At 38.2% G+C, this 16,922-nt stretch overlaps 1 protein-coding gene across 1 annotated transcript; it reads left to right on the top strand.

Annotated features, from left to right (window-relative positions):
- Window positions 1-109: 109 nt before the first annotated feature.
- Window positions 110-7,315, top strand: LOC116263467 (SKP1-interacting partner 15). Its single transcript, XM_031643227.2, has 2 exons — window positions 110-1,483; window positions 6,856-7,315. Exon 1 carries the CDS (start codon window positions 379-381, stop codon window positions 1,471-1,473), a length of 1,095 nt encoding a protein of 364 aa, XP_031499087.1. The 5' UTR covers window positions 110-378; the 3' UTR covers window positions 1,474-1,483; window positions 6,856-7,315.
- Window positions 7,316-16,922: the final 9,607 nt, after the last annotated feature.

Raw genomic sequence — 16,922 nt, 5'->3', positions numbered from 1 at the left:
TGTTACGATATTTGTAAAATATTAAAAAAAAATATTATTTTGGTTTTGTAGAAAACTGGATGTGAAAAAGGATGGAGGGAAAGCACGCGCGTATATATTTTGCACACGATATGTAACGCTGGCGGGTAAGCGGACAAATGAGATTGGATGAGGAGCGGCAGTTGAAAATGTTTGATGAAATGTCTGAACCAAAGAGGAAGCCTTCTCTGAGAAGGCAGCTTGTTTTGCCACTGTAATGGCCGGAGCCATCTATATCTGGAGCTAGCTTCTCTTCTTTTTCCGGCCACAGATTAACCCTTTGAAGGCTGGGGTCCGGCTTTTCTGAGGTCGAAAGTTTTTGCGGCATCTTTTCTTGCGTTGTCGATTTTCAGGCGGCCAATGGAGACGACGAGTCGGACTACCATTTATCAGTTGCCGATCGACCCACTTCAGCAAATCTTCACGCGCCTTTCCGTCCGGGAAATCTGCGCCTGCCGCGCCGTGTGCAAGCTGTTCAAGCAAACCCTAACGTGCCCCTTCTTCGTCCAGCGCGTGGCCCAACGTACCGCCCTCAGCTGGTTCGTCGTCCATCCGTCGCACTGCCGGAAATCCCGTCGTGCCTCGCCGGACTCCCTTCTTCACGTCTACGATGCTGACAGCGATGAGTGGCTTCGCTTTCCCCTCGATTTCCTCCCCTTCAACTCCGCCATCCCCGTGGCCGCCTCCTCTGGGCTCCTGTATCTATGGTGCGAATCGGATTCCGGCCGCTCGCTTGTTATTTGCAATCCCATCACGCGAAAATATAGGGTTTTGCCTCAGTTGGGATCGGCGTGGTTTCGACACGGGACCGTCCTCTCAGCTGGTTTGCGCGTCTTGGTCCTCAACGAGTTCGTCGCCCTCTATCTCGCCGACGGGAACCTCTGGCTGAATTTTTCCGCTGGTTTATCGTCGAAACCGCGCAGTCCTGTGCTCGTCGGATCCGCCGTCTATGCCCTCTGTGACATCGGCTCTCCGTGGAGGGCTCAATGGAAGCTTGTCTTCTGCAAATTGGATGAATTGGGGCGAGGCCGTGCCTGGGATCGACTCGAACGGCGGGAGTGGGGAGAGATCTTCGACATCTTGAGACGGCCGCGGCTAATCCAGGGGAAGGGGGACAGTCTGCTGATGGTGGGAGGGCTGAAGGCCTCGTTCGCAACCAATTCCGTCTGCTCGACCATCATCATCCTCCGGCTCGACCTTGCAAATCTCGAGTGGGATGAGGCCGGAAGGATGCCTGGCGAATTCTTCGACTGCTTCCGTAGCTGGGGCAAATTCAAGGTGTTCGGAATGGGGGATAGGGTGTTCTTCTCAGGGAAGGGAGCGGGGAAATTGGCGATGTGGGATTCTTCGGAGAAGGGCAAAGGAGCTTGGAGATGGGTTACAGGAATCTCTGAGAGCAAAGATGGTCTCTGCCGGGGCTTCGCATTCGACGCTAGAATCGACGCGGTTCCATGAGAAACACAAGGTATCCGCTTCTTCTTTCACTCTTTTATTGATGATCGTACTATTTCTCCGAAGTTTGTTGATCTATATTTGAAATTTTGAACTAACATAGGTTGTAGCATTTCCCTACTAATTGAGTACATATTTTGGTCTCACCACCTTCGCTTATGTCCTGATTTTTAATATTTTGGCCAGTTTGTTTGAGATTTTTCTGGTGAACATAGTGAGTTCTGCTGATTATGCGTTTTGTTTTCGTTAGTTTGTTCTCAATATTGGAATGCTGGGATATTCGTTAGGTTTGTTCTGCTTTAGAGATACTGCGGTGGTTGGACCAACTCTGATTTGCCTTTGTCTACCAACCTTTTGGTGATCAGGCCCTTGTTTTAATAGACTACGAATTGAAATTTAAACTACCTGGATGAGTTAGGTAGGTGAGATTGTCAGTTAAAAAGTTAGAAGTGTGTGACTGTCAGCTTGTATTGCTGTTCAATTTTCTAAGTTGAACTAGTTTTTCTCCCCTTATTGGTATGATATGGGTATAGATTCATTGAAGTAGTCATGAGAGTGGATACCCGTAACATCCCAGTGTGGAGATGACCTACAAATGTTCTGATATCTAAGGTTTCCAATAAATTTGACGGTGATATGTACTTGTATCTCGCTACCTCATACCCGAGTTTGCAATCTTATCCAGGGTGCTAACTAAAGCCAGCTAAGTAGCGAACTGGCATCCGCTTGAGTGGGCACTCAATTCAATAATAGACAGAACCGTTACATACGTTTTGGTCCTGGTTGTCATAATTGAGATGACTTATGAGAGTTATGTTTGACACTTGAACCTGCGTCTGATACGTGAGGATACATTTAAAGGGGGGTGGGATTGTAACATTTTATGCCAATATTTATGATTTTTAGGAAACTTGATGGACCTTTGGACTTGAGTTTCATGCTACCTCATGTCTTCGTTGGTAGCCTTTTTGAGATGTGAAGTGAAGCCAGCCACAGGACAGGTTAGGATTTGTCAAAACAAGTGCTCGGAACAGTTTTGAATCTTGACATGGGCTGGTACCAGGCAGGCAAGTTAGTTCTGAATCAAGTTGTTCCAGACTTCCAGTAATAGTCACATAGAGAGTAAAATGTTTTGGGGTTGAAGAATAAATGCTGTTGTTGTTTTCATGTGCATATATCTAGGCATGTGTACCATATATAAATAAATTGAGAAAGATAAAATATATTATCCAGAAGGAAATTGTTCTAGTTAGATAAAGCTTGTCCATGGGGCACCTGCATGCTTATTTCTTCATGGTACTGTCTCAGTTATTTTATTGATCTCCATGTATGTGATTAAAAGTGCTAGGTGGCAGACTCCATGAAGAGGCGTAAACTGTCCTATTCAACAAAAAATGGGGTGATAAGGTACAGACAGGGAGAAAGAAATAGTGGAAAAAGGTCAGCATGGGTGTTTTGAAAAAACTCTACCTCAGTCAATATACTAGATCCACCAAACAAAAGAATTAGAATTTGTAGAGTTAAATTTTTAAAAAGTAAACGTTTTTTGTTTGGACCACCTAGGTCCCTTAGGCACGGGCTCAGCGCATGGGCAGGCTTAGATGCCCTTTTGATTACAGAGGTCTCCATTTTGTATAAAGAGGCCATTAAATACTCTTAGTGCTGGAAGCAGTTGGGCGCCAACTGAGCACCATAGGAAGTGCAGCCATCTGCTACAATTCCAAATTTATCAGCCCCTGAGATGGCAGAGCCTCGAGAACCATTACTCTCTTCACTAGAAATGACTTGCTACCTATCAGGCTGCACTCATAGTGGAGAAGGAAAAAGGCGAGGCATCACTTGCAACTGTGGCCTGACTGGTTATTTGTATAGTTAGACAACTAATCACTTGTAATGTTAAAAGAAAGGAGAAGGCCTTTGTGTACCAGAGGAGATACTTGAAAAGAAAATGAACACTTAGGAATGAAGGTATGAATCAGAAAAACCTGTTCCAGCCTTGACATTTGTGCTTGTAATATGATTTATTGAGCTGGACAACTTTGGGTTGTTGGTTTCTGCATATTTGGCTTCAACTAGGCCAACGATTGAATGTCAAGGAACTGATTGTTGGAGATCCATCCTTAAATAATGCTTTCGTTTGTACACAGCCTTCTCCATCAGATGCGAATGCATGGATTTTGAAGTGGTAGTAGGTTGGTTGTCTCCTTCAAGCGAAACACACTAACATTGCATGAAAATTCTGAAAATGACCATCATGAGTACATTTGGTTATTTGTCAGAGACTCAGAATAGATTAACAATAATTTTCAACTGTATTGGGATCAACCAGTGAAAAGGAGAAAAAGCATGTACAAGATATTGAAGGGATGAATCATGAATGTTGTTTTAGTGTTAATGGCATGTCAAGTGGCCTGTGGCCAAGCCATGTAAGATGACCTTGGCTCATGATTTTGAGGGTTAGTTGTGTGTTTCTCTGTTTATATATGAGATGCAGAAAAGCTCTTTCTTCATGTAATGATTATACATGGGGATGTCTGCTCTCTAAATGCCACGTATAACTTGTAGATTTTTGTTTCTATATGTAACTGTTATTTGGGATGAAAAACCATGAGATGGATGTGGGTGTGGGTGAGAGGTAAATTTAAAAAAACTAAGCCTATATATATATATATATATATATATAGCAAAAAGAGTGGATTTGAACTAGGAATTTGTAACTCATTTAATGATACCATGCTCCAACTGGAGGCTAGTATAACATACATGTGTGTGATTGACCATGCTTGTTGTAGCTGATATTTGCATCTGGCGATTTGAATCAGGCCAGCACCCAGTGCAGGTCCGGCATGGATTCACCAGTCTCCTTCAAATGTCCATGCTACATGGCTGAAATGCTATTTTTACCTTGTAGTTATATAATGACATGTCAAAATCTTGAGTCTCATACTAATATTTTCTTTTTGTTCTACTCTCATGTCTAGCATGACACCTTTTACTATATATTACATACTTCCTTTTGAGCGAGTCATTTGGAGTAGACAATTTTGATATTTATTAATGTTTCCATATACAATATGTTACATCTTAGATCTATATTTGGTATTACATTTAGAAGTGACAATGATTTTTTTTTTTTTCTGGTCTTTCACTCCAATATTGGTTTAAATCAAGGTTTCCAAAACTGCAGATAATAGGTGCTAATTTGTTGGGTTCCTTATCTCAAGCCCCCTGCATCAATTCAAAGAGAAGAAAACCTCATTAGAAAAGTTGTTGTTTTGGGTCAATCATTAAGTAGCTTATTATTATTAACACGTATTATAGTGTAAAAAGCTTCAAATAGTCCAATTATGCCTCAAGCAGGCCTCCTTAGCTTTTGGGATTGATGTCCCTTGAAACTTTCACATCACCACAGCACCAACGGTTATCCCATTTGTGTGTTCAATGCATCAAATGATTATATACGTTCTATCTTCCATTTGTTTCTATGTCTTGGAATGAGATACTTCCAAGACCACACATCCTATAAGAACACAGATTATCGTGCCTGATATCTTTCAGTGAGATTTCAGTTCCAGCTGCTGTTTCAGTAGACATCTCACAACTGGACTGATCAAACGAGGAAAAATAGTTAGATTCCATTGTAATCTCCTAACTTTTGGTTTTGCATTCTGTGTGCTCATTTATATATTTTTGCATCAAAACCTCTTTGAGTTTCATGACTATGCCTCATGTATTTATCAGCAGAGCTTGATGAGAAAAAAGTAATACATAAGACAGAAATGCAGAAGATAGAGATTGCTAGAACTTGCTGCTTATAGCTTTTTTGTCTGTTGAACACCAATTCCATATACCAACTTCAAGAATCCAGGTTCAGATATCTGGGTCCATACTATTTCAATCTTTGATGAGTTAGTGTTTGCAGTGAAATAAAGGTTTGTTAGATCAAAAGAAGCTTTACAGACAAAAGAACTTATTGGAAGTGAAACACCAAGAGATATACTTGGAGGACATACAAATGATGAAAAAAAGTGCTGCGGGAGTTAACCTTGGGGTGCTTATTTTCCTTTTCACCAAAGATTGAAAATTCTCTATAGGAAGAGTTCTCTAGTTAACATTTAGTTTCTCAGAACTGCACTTAAATATCTGTGCCTACCATTAACATTAATAGTAACAGGTAGTTGATTCCTGGAGGCAGTCTGGTTCTGGGACTGTTCATGGCTCTCACTGCAGTTCGTCTTGCTACTGTCAGTAACTTTCATGGAATTGACCTTAGTGCCACTTGGTATGTTTGCCAGCTCCTCTGGAGGAGGGAGGAGGAGTTGGTTTTGGGTCTACCGAACCCCAGTTTTTGAGATTGAGGTGGGGCATTTAGCTGCATAAAGAAGATGATGTTGAGATGGGAGGTGGTTTGCATGTGCCTCTTATTCGTGTATGCATTTAGCCGAGTGATATGTGGAGTGTTGTTAGTTGGAAGCATACAAATGGTTCTGGGCCCCTCGCTGGTACTCTGCTTGTGCCTGTAGATGGTTATACATTATCAGTGAGTTAAACTGAATCATTCCTAACATTATCAATGAGTTAGACTGAAAGACTGAACCGTTCCAATATTATGGATTTCGGAGGAGTTGAATCACCATTAAAAATGTGCAGTTACTGGGGACAGTGTTGAGGTGGATGTCATTTTCTGAAGATAGTAGAGTAGAGGTGGTTAGCACAGGCTATGGTCATGCTTTTGCACCTTTGGCCATTTTCGTATTCTTGCGCCTGGAAATCAATGCTTCAGTTCTCCAGATTTTCTTGCAGCAGTGGCTGTCTCTGTCGCTGATGGGATCAAGTTAGAAACTGCTAGGCATAGGAAGGATCACAAGGGAAGTTGACTAAAGGAAAAGGAGCAGAAACTTTGGACTTACTTTTAGGCTTTAACAAATTTCCTGGAAAAAGAATTCTTGCCTAAGGATGTTGGTATTCTAAAGCAGGATCGTGCAGGTATTAGAAGTTCTCCAAGAATTTCTCACTGGACAACATACCTTTACATCCGAGTAGGTGTCAGTCAGGATTATGAATCTTTCAAGTGTATCGGCTAACTAGAGGAAATAGAAATGAGAAGCTGACCCAATAAAGATTGACAGAAATGAGCATGTCGGGGCCATGCTGGTATGCTAGGCGCCTTGTTCTTTCTTTCTTCCTTTTTTTCTGGGAGGTGATATATACTCTTTTGGGCTTTTTTTCTGGGAGGTGATATATACTCTTTTGGGCTGTCATGTAGGTGGAATTTTGTTTTCTTCTATGAACAAATTTTCTTCTTGATCTGATTATTGCATATTTCCTCTGCTCCACTACTTTCTGCATGGTATTATGGTAATATTCTTGAAACGTTTGATGCAGCTGCTGGTTATGAAGAAATTGTATGTGGCTCCAAAGATGCACGGACAACTTCACCATGAGAAACAAACGTGAAATCAAGTGTTCTTTTCACTAGTTCTTCGTATCGTTACTACATCAGTCCCCGAAGACTAGCATCTCCAAGATATCTCTTTGGTCATTTTGGTTCTTTACAATTCCTGCTGTTTATTGTACAACATGGTTGCAAACATGTAAAGATTCCTGCGGGCTGGAGATTTTGTTACTGATGCACCTCTTAATTTAGTGCATTCAGGTGCCTTGGAGACTCTCATTCTAAATGGTACTTCAACTGGTGGTTGTACATTAACTGAGTAGGACTTAGTGTGTAGAACTTAAATTCATCCCCATTATCTTCCAACCCCCAACAATCCCCCTTGTTCCCAGCAATGAATTTGAAATTTGACATGGACAAGTTGAATCCATAATTTACCAGCTTTCCCAACATCTGAACTGCATTTGCTTTGTGTTGATGGTACAGGCTTCAATGGTTGATTGATACGGCTAGTCATGTCAACCATGAATCACGTGATCCAACGTCAATTTTAAGTTTTTTTTTTTTTTCAAAATCATGGCAAATAAAATGTGATATACATGATTAAAGGTCCATGGATTCATGCTTGGATCGGTTCTTTCTTTTTCTCCTTTTTTGGGTCGTTTGATCTACCTAGAATTATGGAATTTTAAAATAAAAATGCTCATTCATTAAGAAATTATAATTTGTTAAACAAGTGGAGTATTCTGTTTTTGAAATTAAGAAATTGAAACCTGAAATTTTGATTCCATTCGAGTTTGAGGGGGAATTATGATTCTGGGTTTTCATTCTTGATCAAAACTTCTAACTATACAAGGCCCCTTATTTTACTTCAAATTTGTTAAAAAGTTCAGAAATTTAGAAGTTTTGAAACTTAGATTGTAGAATTTTGAATCCTCACAAAATCCTACCTAGTCTAAATTATGCTGGATTGGGGTTTGACTTCTAGATTTAATACTATGTAGGCCACATGAATGAGTTGCTGAAATGGCTTTCTAAAATGTAACTGCACAAGTTCTTTGGAACTGATGCGCCACCCGCGAACTAAACTAGCGATAAAATTACAAAAGCTGGCTTTGTTTGAGCAAATAATAAATCACCGTTCAACTTTTAGACGTTGACATACAGGCGCTGCAAAATGATAAAATGCCTCTTGTAAAGAACCATTCCTTCATAGTCAATGAAGAACTTTTTTTTTTTTTCAAAAGAATCATATTTTGTCATTGATATCAAAAGTTAATGTTTTTCCACCAACAAACGATTCCTTGAAAATTGCACCAATTTCAGATATGAAAAGAGTTCTTTCTTCAAATAAGCTAATCCTAATCTAATTCAGACCAATGGAAGCACTACTTTTGACGATTTCCTGAATTAGTGACCTCTCAAAAGTTTCAACACTTATTTGTTCACTTTTAAGAGTTGAACTGTTATTTACTCAAATGTAAAACCATCTTTCTATTGTGTGTGTTTGGGGTTGTTTAACATTGCTGTGGATATTGTGGGATGATTAAAATTTAAACTTTGTCACTAAAAATAGTCATTTTAAAGACATTTTTTTGAATTTTAACAATCCGGCAACTAATCGGGACATGACACTATTGACTTTTTGAAATGTAAAAACTAAATTTTCATGAGAAACAGGGTAAGTGATTTGACCTGCCACCAACCAGAAGCTCTCTCTGTAAAAGTTGCACTCTGGGGGGGAAAGCAAGATTATTGACCGTTAGTTCAAGTTGTCTGGCACTTTGAAAGAGGATCCATAGAAGTGATAGTTAATCATATTTACTTTTCCTTGTGTTATTACCGGATCACCTGCTAGCTTCCGATGCTTCTAAGGATGCCAACTGGTTGGATGTTATTTGAAATCTACCCAAGATAAATTTACCCGTTGAATTTGGAGAAGAATCCCATTAGGATATTTTTTATGTTATTGATACATGGATCCAGATCTGGTTAGATGAAGGCTCGAACCTCATCAGATTTCAGTTAATCAAGTCCAATTATATTATTTCTAGAATTTATGAAACACTATGTTACAGTGTATTATATTATAAATCATCTGCTCTAAATCTTGAGGGCATAGAAACAGGATGGCACCTCATCATTCGACCCACTGCCTGCTGGAAAAAAGGGTATTTTTTATCTTATCCAACTTACTCATACATACATAAGATGTCTCTCACATTAACAACTATGATAAGTAGGCATAGTGTTACAATCTCATCTAATGAGTTGCATGTCATGAGAGATCTGTGGAAGTTCTTTTTGGTTTTTTTTTTTTTTTTTTTGAAACTTTGGTGAAGTGTTTAAATTTGTATGGTTTTGTCTTTGTGCATTTTGACTGCCACCATAGATACAATTGAACATGACCTCAAAAAATGTATAATTCCGATCCTTCAAATTTTAGAAGAAAAAATATGGCAGAAAAGTTGCTTAACACTTGGGGAAATAACAAATTACTGTTCATTTGTAAACTAGGAGCTCAATTTTGTAGAGTAATTCTCGAAGAGCTATTTACTAACAGAAAACATTAATTTTTGATATAAAATACCAAAAATATCCCGCTTGGAAATAAAAAACATCTTTTGTCAGCTAAGTTAGTAATGGACTTTCACTATGGGACGTTTTTATAATTCCTTTTTTTTCATTTAAAAAAGGGGGTATATTTTAACCTATATAGAAATTTAAAAAATTATATTTTACCCCATCTTAAAATTTTGAAACTGTACTTTGGCTCCTACAACGAAAAATTCCTAGCCTGCCAGGCTCTTCCTTAAGATTAAAAAAAAAAAAAAAAGCCCTGGTCCAACAAAGTTCAAATTAAAATGGCTTGCTAGTCTGGTTTATTATTTGCTCTCACATTTTTCAATGTTACTGTTACCACCAACAATAACTCGCTTGAACTTTAGACTAGACTCTCTCTCCCATGGCCACCACAATTTTCACGGAACATCTTATCATAGTCCTTGTAATAGTGAGCACATATTTCCCGGAAATATGGGCGCCAACATACACACGTATTTCCAATCTGTATCATATGGGCGCGGTGTTTGCAGTTCGTTCTTAGTGGTTTGGTCGTCCCACTTGAAATTTTTCCAAATTCAACCATAACATTTTTGTTAGAAGACGAAAAAAAGAAAAAGAAAAAGAAAACCCGACGTGGATACCATTGTATAATGGTGCAAAAATCAATTGTTTTTAAGTCGTTTGGACCATAATATCTGATATTTCACATCCAAAATTTTGATTTTTTTTATTCAATTTTTCCAACATGTGTGTGTGTGTGCATTGCATCGTTATAAAATGAAATATGCATGGCGACGTACATAAGAATCATATCTTTTAGACATGTATTTAAACTCATAATATATAGAGAAATGCGTCAAGATGTTTTCGAACAAGATAGTAAAGAAACTGAGAGCAAGTTACACGTTTGGCCTTAGCATGAGATAGTGTGTTAGGACGTCCCAGTGCATTGCTTGTGTGTGGGAAGTCAAATGAAGAACACCGAGGTCATGTTGCTCATTTGCAAATGGTCAGCTCCTCTTGATAGGACACAAGAAAACTCCACACCAGTTTAAAAATGGATACCGCCTTCATTGGTTGTTTACTTGTTTTAAAATGAATTTGGTGGCTGCTCACTGACTGCTCCAGTTGCTTCTGTCCACAGAAAGGACGAAAGAGAGAGAGAGAGAGGGAGTATTCGTTTGTAAAGAGTCTACTGAGTACTGCTTTCAGACCATTAAAGAAAAGGCCTAATGACGTTGGTGTACCCCAATTTGGAATATGTGAAATTTTAATACTACACAAAGCATTGGAAGACTAAACAAGGTGCATACGGGCACCAAACTTTAAGCACATTTATCGTTAAAAATTCATGAAAAAAGTTATAATTTGACGCTCATTTCAAAAGAATAAGAGCCATCAGCTTAATTAATTAATTGTACATGCTCTCCCTCTCTCTCTCTTATATGCACACATATAAGATAATTTAATCTTATCTGAGCATCAAATGTTGTCATATGGTTAAAATTTAAAAGTCTATCACTAAAAACAATCACAAATTTGGATTATCAATTGTTTATGGTGCGACAATGATTTATGGTGGCTTTAACAACAATTTATGGTTCTTTTTTGTGATAATTTTTAAATTTTAACCATCCCACAATTATATTATATTCAACAACATATATAAGTGTGTGCGCTTGTGTGTGTGAAAGAAAGAGTGTATGTGTTTAAATGATGGCTCTAGCTATCTGGAGCCACCCAACTCTCTTATAGCGGCCATCCGATTCATTATGATGAACGATTAAGAGGAAAAAAAAGTGTGAACTTAATGTTAGATGATGAAAATATCGTTTTGTTTTTATTTCAATCGTCCATCATGGCCATAAGACGAGCTGAGACACTCAATATATATATATAAATCCTTAAATGAGGGTATAAATTCTAAAATAATTATTTTTAGAAAAAGCAAAAGATATAAATTCCAAAATAGATTTGGAATCCTATTTCCTCGGAAAGTAAATCTTTGGCGCCAATTTTGTGATTTCTTGGAGACCGAGTCTGCGAGTGAGACGATACCTTACCATATTGAACCGATTTTGGTCATGTAATGAATCTGCTGACCCGATCCGAGTCGGCATCCACAAGTCATGGCGAATTGCGATGCCAAAGGTTCGCGTTTGATTTTGTTCTCCTTTACTTTACAGCTTAAAAATGTCGCTAAACATATAACATCTTGTTGTGATAATTTCTTTTGCTGACGTTCACTTCACAGACATGGATAAAAAAAGATAAGGTTCATGGTCATGTTTCCGTGGCTCAATGTCTTTTTTGCCAAGACATGTCATATCCATGCAAAGATATTGAAAACGAAGAAAAATAGTATGACTATCTGCAGTGCGGGGATGGAGTTGAAAAAAATTCTTCAGTGACTTCAAAAATACTTTTAAAATTTCCAATGGGCCAAACAATATTTTCAAAAATTTTAAGAGTTTAAATAAAAAAGAAGTCAAAATTATAACTAGATAATTGTGTTTAGCCCACTTGGCCCGTCCTATTTTATTGAATTAATTGCAGAAAGAAAAAGGCAAAAGCAAAGTGGGGACATCAAAACCCCAAAAATTGCAAGGTTAAAAGAAGTCCACCACACTAAGAAAAGACAATTGTAATTAAAAGAATCACCACATTTTATGAGAAAACCACTACCAAATAACGGCTACTTTTTGCCTATAATTTCACAGGAAAGCCACTTTCTTCGATTTTATTGGTAAGAACTGCGTCTATGTTTTACGATTCTACCATTTTTGGTTTTACAAGTTAAAAGAAATTGATCCTTCGTTATTAAGAACATCCTGAAAATCTATGTTTGGTTTGTCTCTATCTATCTATCTCTCTCTGCGTCTCTCTAACTCATCAATGAATGCCAAGCCGGCCTATCCAAATTTCAAATCTTATTAGCTTCGATGACAATCTGAAGCCTCTGAGCTTCATTCTTCTTGGTGGCTTCTCTGCGGACATATAGAAGATGCAATACAGCTTCTACACCCGCCAATCCAGTTTTTCCGGCGACGATTTTCCGGTGTCGTCTCGTTTGTGGCCGGTGATGCGGAATGCAGACGGACAGGACATCGTGCGCTGCCTAGAGTTTCTTCCCACACGCCAGCTACTCTGCAGGGAATCCATCAGAATGTGGGCAGGGTCTGGCTGCAGAAGGCGAGTTCTCGCTTACCACTGCTGAGATCCAAAGCGGCCACATTATGACACCCATGAAGAGTAGAAATAAATTGGTATACTAATATAGTAACCATTAAACTCCTCCACAGAGTCCACACACATAGGCTGGCAGTGGGTCTGGTCAGCAGTTTAAGGGAGAAGGCATGAAAAACTAGTCTCAGAAGTGAGCAGCTCACTTCTGAGACTAGTTTTTCCTACGCAAACGGACATGATTCTTCCTAAAATGAAAAACTAGTCTCAGAAGTGATGGTTGGTTCAGTTTATCTTTTACTGATGAGAAAGATATCTTCAATCTTATTATTGCCGTTTTGTTTTTCTCATTGCAACTTGACAGGCTCAGTCACTATTGATACTTCTGCGGCAAATGTGTGTGCATGGCAGAGAGGAGGGAGAGAAAGAAGACGGGGGGAGAAGTTAACTCGACTACTTTTATAGCAGAGCATTGATTGAAGTCACTAAAGAACTTTTATAGCAGTGCTTTTAATCTCAAGATCAATAACTTTTATAGCAGAACATCAATACTCTTCACTACTGATGAGAGAATTTTGTTCATTCAAACTTCATTGTCATACACAAAAACTTCATTGTCATACGCAAAGGCAGTTCAAAAGCTTACGGCACAACAGAACTTTTGCATATTCCATTAGGCATAGACTGTTCCTGATTAATACGACAACATCATATATATATAAGAGCCGATAAAATGGGACTCTAAGAGAGAGAGAGAGAGAGAGAGAAGATAAAATGAGAATGTAAGAGAGAGAGAGACTGGTAGGGGTTAGACACTTTAACATTTTACAAACCGCTGCCACTTTTTCGTCCCGCGAGTTGGTGCTTTGGAGGATTCCTTTTTAAGCTGACTGGCACTGAGAGACTTTTCCCACTGGCCTGAGACGTCATTTCTCACCATTTTATATGACTTCAGTCGATGTGCAAAAGTTCTGTTGTGCCGTAAGCTTTTGAACTGCCTTTGCGTATGACAATGAAGTTTTTGTGTATGACAATGAAGTTTGAATGAACAAAATTCTCTCATCAGTAGTGAAGAGTATTGATGTTCTGCTATAAAAGTTATTGATCTTGAGATTAAAAGCTCTGCTATAAAAGTTCTTTAGTGACTTCAATCAATGCTCTGCTATAAAAGTAGTCGAGTTAACTTCTCCCCCCGTCTTCTTTCTCTCCCTCCTCTCTGCCATGCACCGCACAACATTCTACAAAAACAGAGACCTTTATAGGGAAAAGATTGCCTTTGAAAACGACTAAAATACCCCTATGTTTTCTAAAACAAAATAAATACCCCTTCCGTAGCCGCTGGAGTGAGGCTTTAGAGGGCGAACATAGTTTTGTTATTTTTCAAAAAAAAAAAAACACGAATTGTATTTCAGAAAAATGAAGCCCTTCTTTTTAATTCAGCAAAACAAACCAGCCTAGCCCGCCCTTGTGTTTGGTTGGTTGGCAAAGGACAGTAATTGTACTCATATCGAGCCAAAGAGAAGCATGGCCAAGTGCCATTTGTCTTCGTATGTACATTTTACTACAAATTATTGTACTATCTGGACTCCTGTTCCGATTATCCATTTTATGTAAATTTTGAGGCATAAATGGCAGTCAAGTTATAAAAATTAAGTATGACGATATATTCACCACATTTTATATCAATTTTTGCGGATTTCCAAATATTAATGTTGAGAAAAATAAAATAGCGAAATACACATATATGGACCTGCCTTGATCTATAAATTAGTTTAAATGAACACGATCATCTGATTAAACAACGATAAATCTACTGATTAACGGATTGATAAAGATATCGCGCCCATGCCAACACAAACGCTTAGTGCTTTAAACTTCACTGCCCAAATTAAGATGATATCAATCACATCACATGAAATAGAATCTTTATATATTGGGTGAAAAAAGCAAGAAAATCAGATCTGGTAATTACAAAAAAGAAAAAAGGGATTTGCAACAGTCGAAAAAGCAAAACCATTTACACCTCCTTTGAATGTGAACGCTTCATAAACATATACACAATATTTATTTTATTTTTTGACATAGAAAATGAGTTTTACAAGCTGAAAATTTCTCACAATTGGTTACTAAACTTTCATAAAAAATATTAGTTACACATTTTAAAAATCTTAATTTTATATGAACTTGTAACCTTTAGTTATGAAAATCACATTCATAGGAAAGATTTCATACAACACATAGCAAATAATGAAAAAAAAGGCTGCGACACTGTCAGAATGTCTTTATTTCGGGGCGTGTTATATATATATACATGCTCTCTCTCTCTCTTATATGCACACATAATCTTATCTGAGCATCAAATGTTGTCATATGGTTAAAATTTAAAAGTCTATCACTAAAAACAATCACAAATTTGGATTACCAGTTGTTTATGGTGCGACAATGATTTATGGTGGCTTTAACAACGATTTATGGTCCTTTTTTCTGATCATTTTTAAATTTTAACCATCCCACAATTATATTATATTCAACAACATATATAAGAGTGTGCGCTTGTGTGTGTGAAAGAAAGAGTGTATGTGTTTAAATGATGGCTCTAGCTATCTTGAGCCACCCAACTCTCTTATAGCGGCCATCAGATTCATTATGATGAACGATTAAGAGGAAAAAAAAGTGTGAACTTAATGTTAGATGATGAAAATATTTACCATTTTTTCATTTTGTTTTTATTTCAATCGTCCATCATAATGAATCGGATGGGCATAGGGCGAGCTGAGACACTCAATATATATATAAATCCTTAAATGAGGGTATAAATTCTAAAATAATTATTTTTAGAAAAAGCAAAAGATATAAATCCTAAAATAGATTTCGAATCCTATTTCCTCGGAAAGTAAATCTTTGGCGCCAATTTTGTGATTTCTTGGAGACCGAGTCTGCGAGTGAGACGATACCTTACCATATTGAACCGATTTTAGTCATGTAGTGAATCTGCTGACCCGATCCGAGTGGGTATCCACAAGTTATGGCGAATTGAGATTAGTGGTGCCAAACCAAAGGTTCGCGTTTGATTTGGAGAATTGGACATGACTCAGCGGAGTCTGAACATGAGAAGATCTGATCCTGTTGTTATTATTAGGCCGTGTCTTGGAAACGTTGGGAGTGTAGTTATCATTGTTTCAAATCCGAGGGATTTGAGATCCACGAGGAATCAAACGCATAGATGAATACTTCCTTTTCATATCTTTTTCATGTTTCAGTCTCAAAAAAAGAAAAAAATCATGAAATTGAATTTTCTTGTAAAATAAAATCTCATGGTGGTAGGAAAGGTGTCGTTAAAATAGCAGCTACCAAGAAAAATGATCGTTTAATAACATTGAGCTCCACTGTTTTTATTATTAAATTTTGATTATATTGACTAGGAAACATTGCTTCCATGGCATCTTAGTGATGGGGCCTTACAGAAGATAGATAGTTTCTCATTTTAGGAAAAACTATAACTGCTCTTCCTTACACTGCAGGAAATCGGTTGTTATTTAAAAGCCTGGATGCTGGATAGTTTTGCAATCGCCTCCCTGTCGCGCTCTCTCTCTTTGCGACGTTACCACCACCTCCGAAGCTTTACAAACCGCTGCCACTTTTTCGCTTTTCGGGTGAAAGTGGCTTTCGTCTGTAAAAGGGGGTCGTTTTTTCACTTTCTTCGATTTTATTGGTAAGAACTGCGTCTACGTCCTACGATTCTACCATTTTTGGTTTTACAAGTTAAAGAAAAGTTGGCCTTTGATCCTTCGTTATTAAGAAAATCCTGAAATTCTATGTTTGGTCTCTCTCTCTATCTATCTATCTCTGCGTCTCTCTAACTGATTCAATGAATTGGCAGCCGGCCTATCCAAATTTCAAAACGTTATTAGCTTCGATGACAATCTGAAGCCTCTGAGCTTCATTCTTCTTGGTGGCTTCTCTGCGGACATATAGAAGATGAACTGGTAATGAGGAAGCAAGAACAGAGAGTTCGTGATCCTAATTAATTTGACGAGGAAATAGAGAAACCTCAAGGCAACAACTAATGGCGCCCGCTGCCGAACCGGAAGTTGCTTTGATTACTGGCAACAACTACCACACACATAGGCTGGCAGTGGGTCTGGTCAGCAGTTTAAGGGAGAAGGCATGAAAAACTAGTCTCAGAAGTGACTTATATTTAGCATTGAATTTGGAAACTCTGTTCTACTTATAAACTGCTGCTTGTGAAGAAGGTTCCTAGTCTAGCTGATTTTCTGATAGCTACCTTCTTCTTGTTTGCGAAAGGTAC

Source organism: Nymphaea colorata, chromosome 1, assembly GCF_008831285.2.
Source record: "Nymphaea colorata isolate Beijing-Zhang1983 chromosome 1, ASM883128v2, whole genome shotgun sequence".
Lineage (NCBI taxonomy): Eukaryota > Viridiplantae > Streptophyta > Magnoliopsida > Nymphaeales > Nymphaeaceae > Nymphaea > Nymphaea colorata.
This window is presented reverse-complemented; position numbering and strand designations above follow the sequence as displayed.

Coding starts and splice junctions, on each gene's coding strand:
- LOC116263467 (XM_031643227.2), top strand. CDS start 379: ATGGAGACGACGAGTCGGACTACCATTTATCAGTTGCCGATCGACCCA.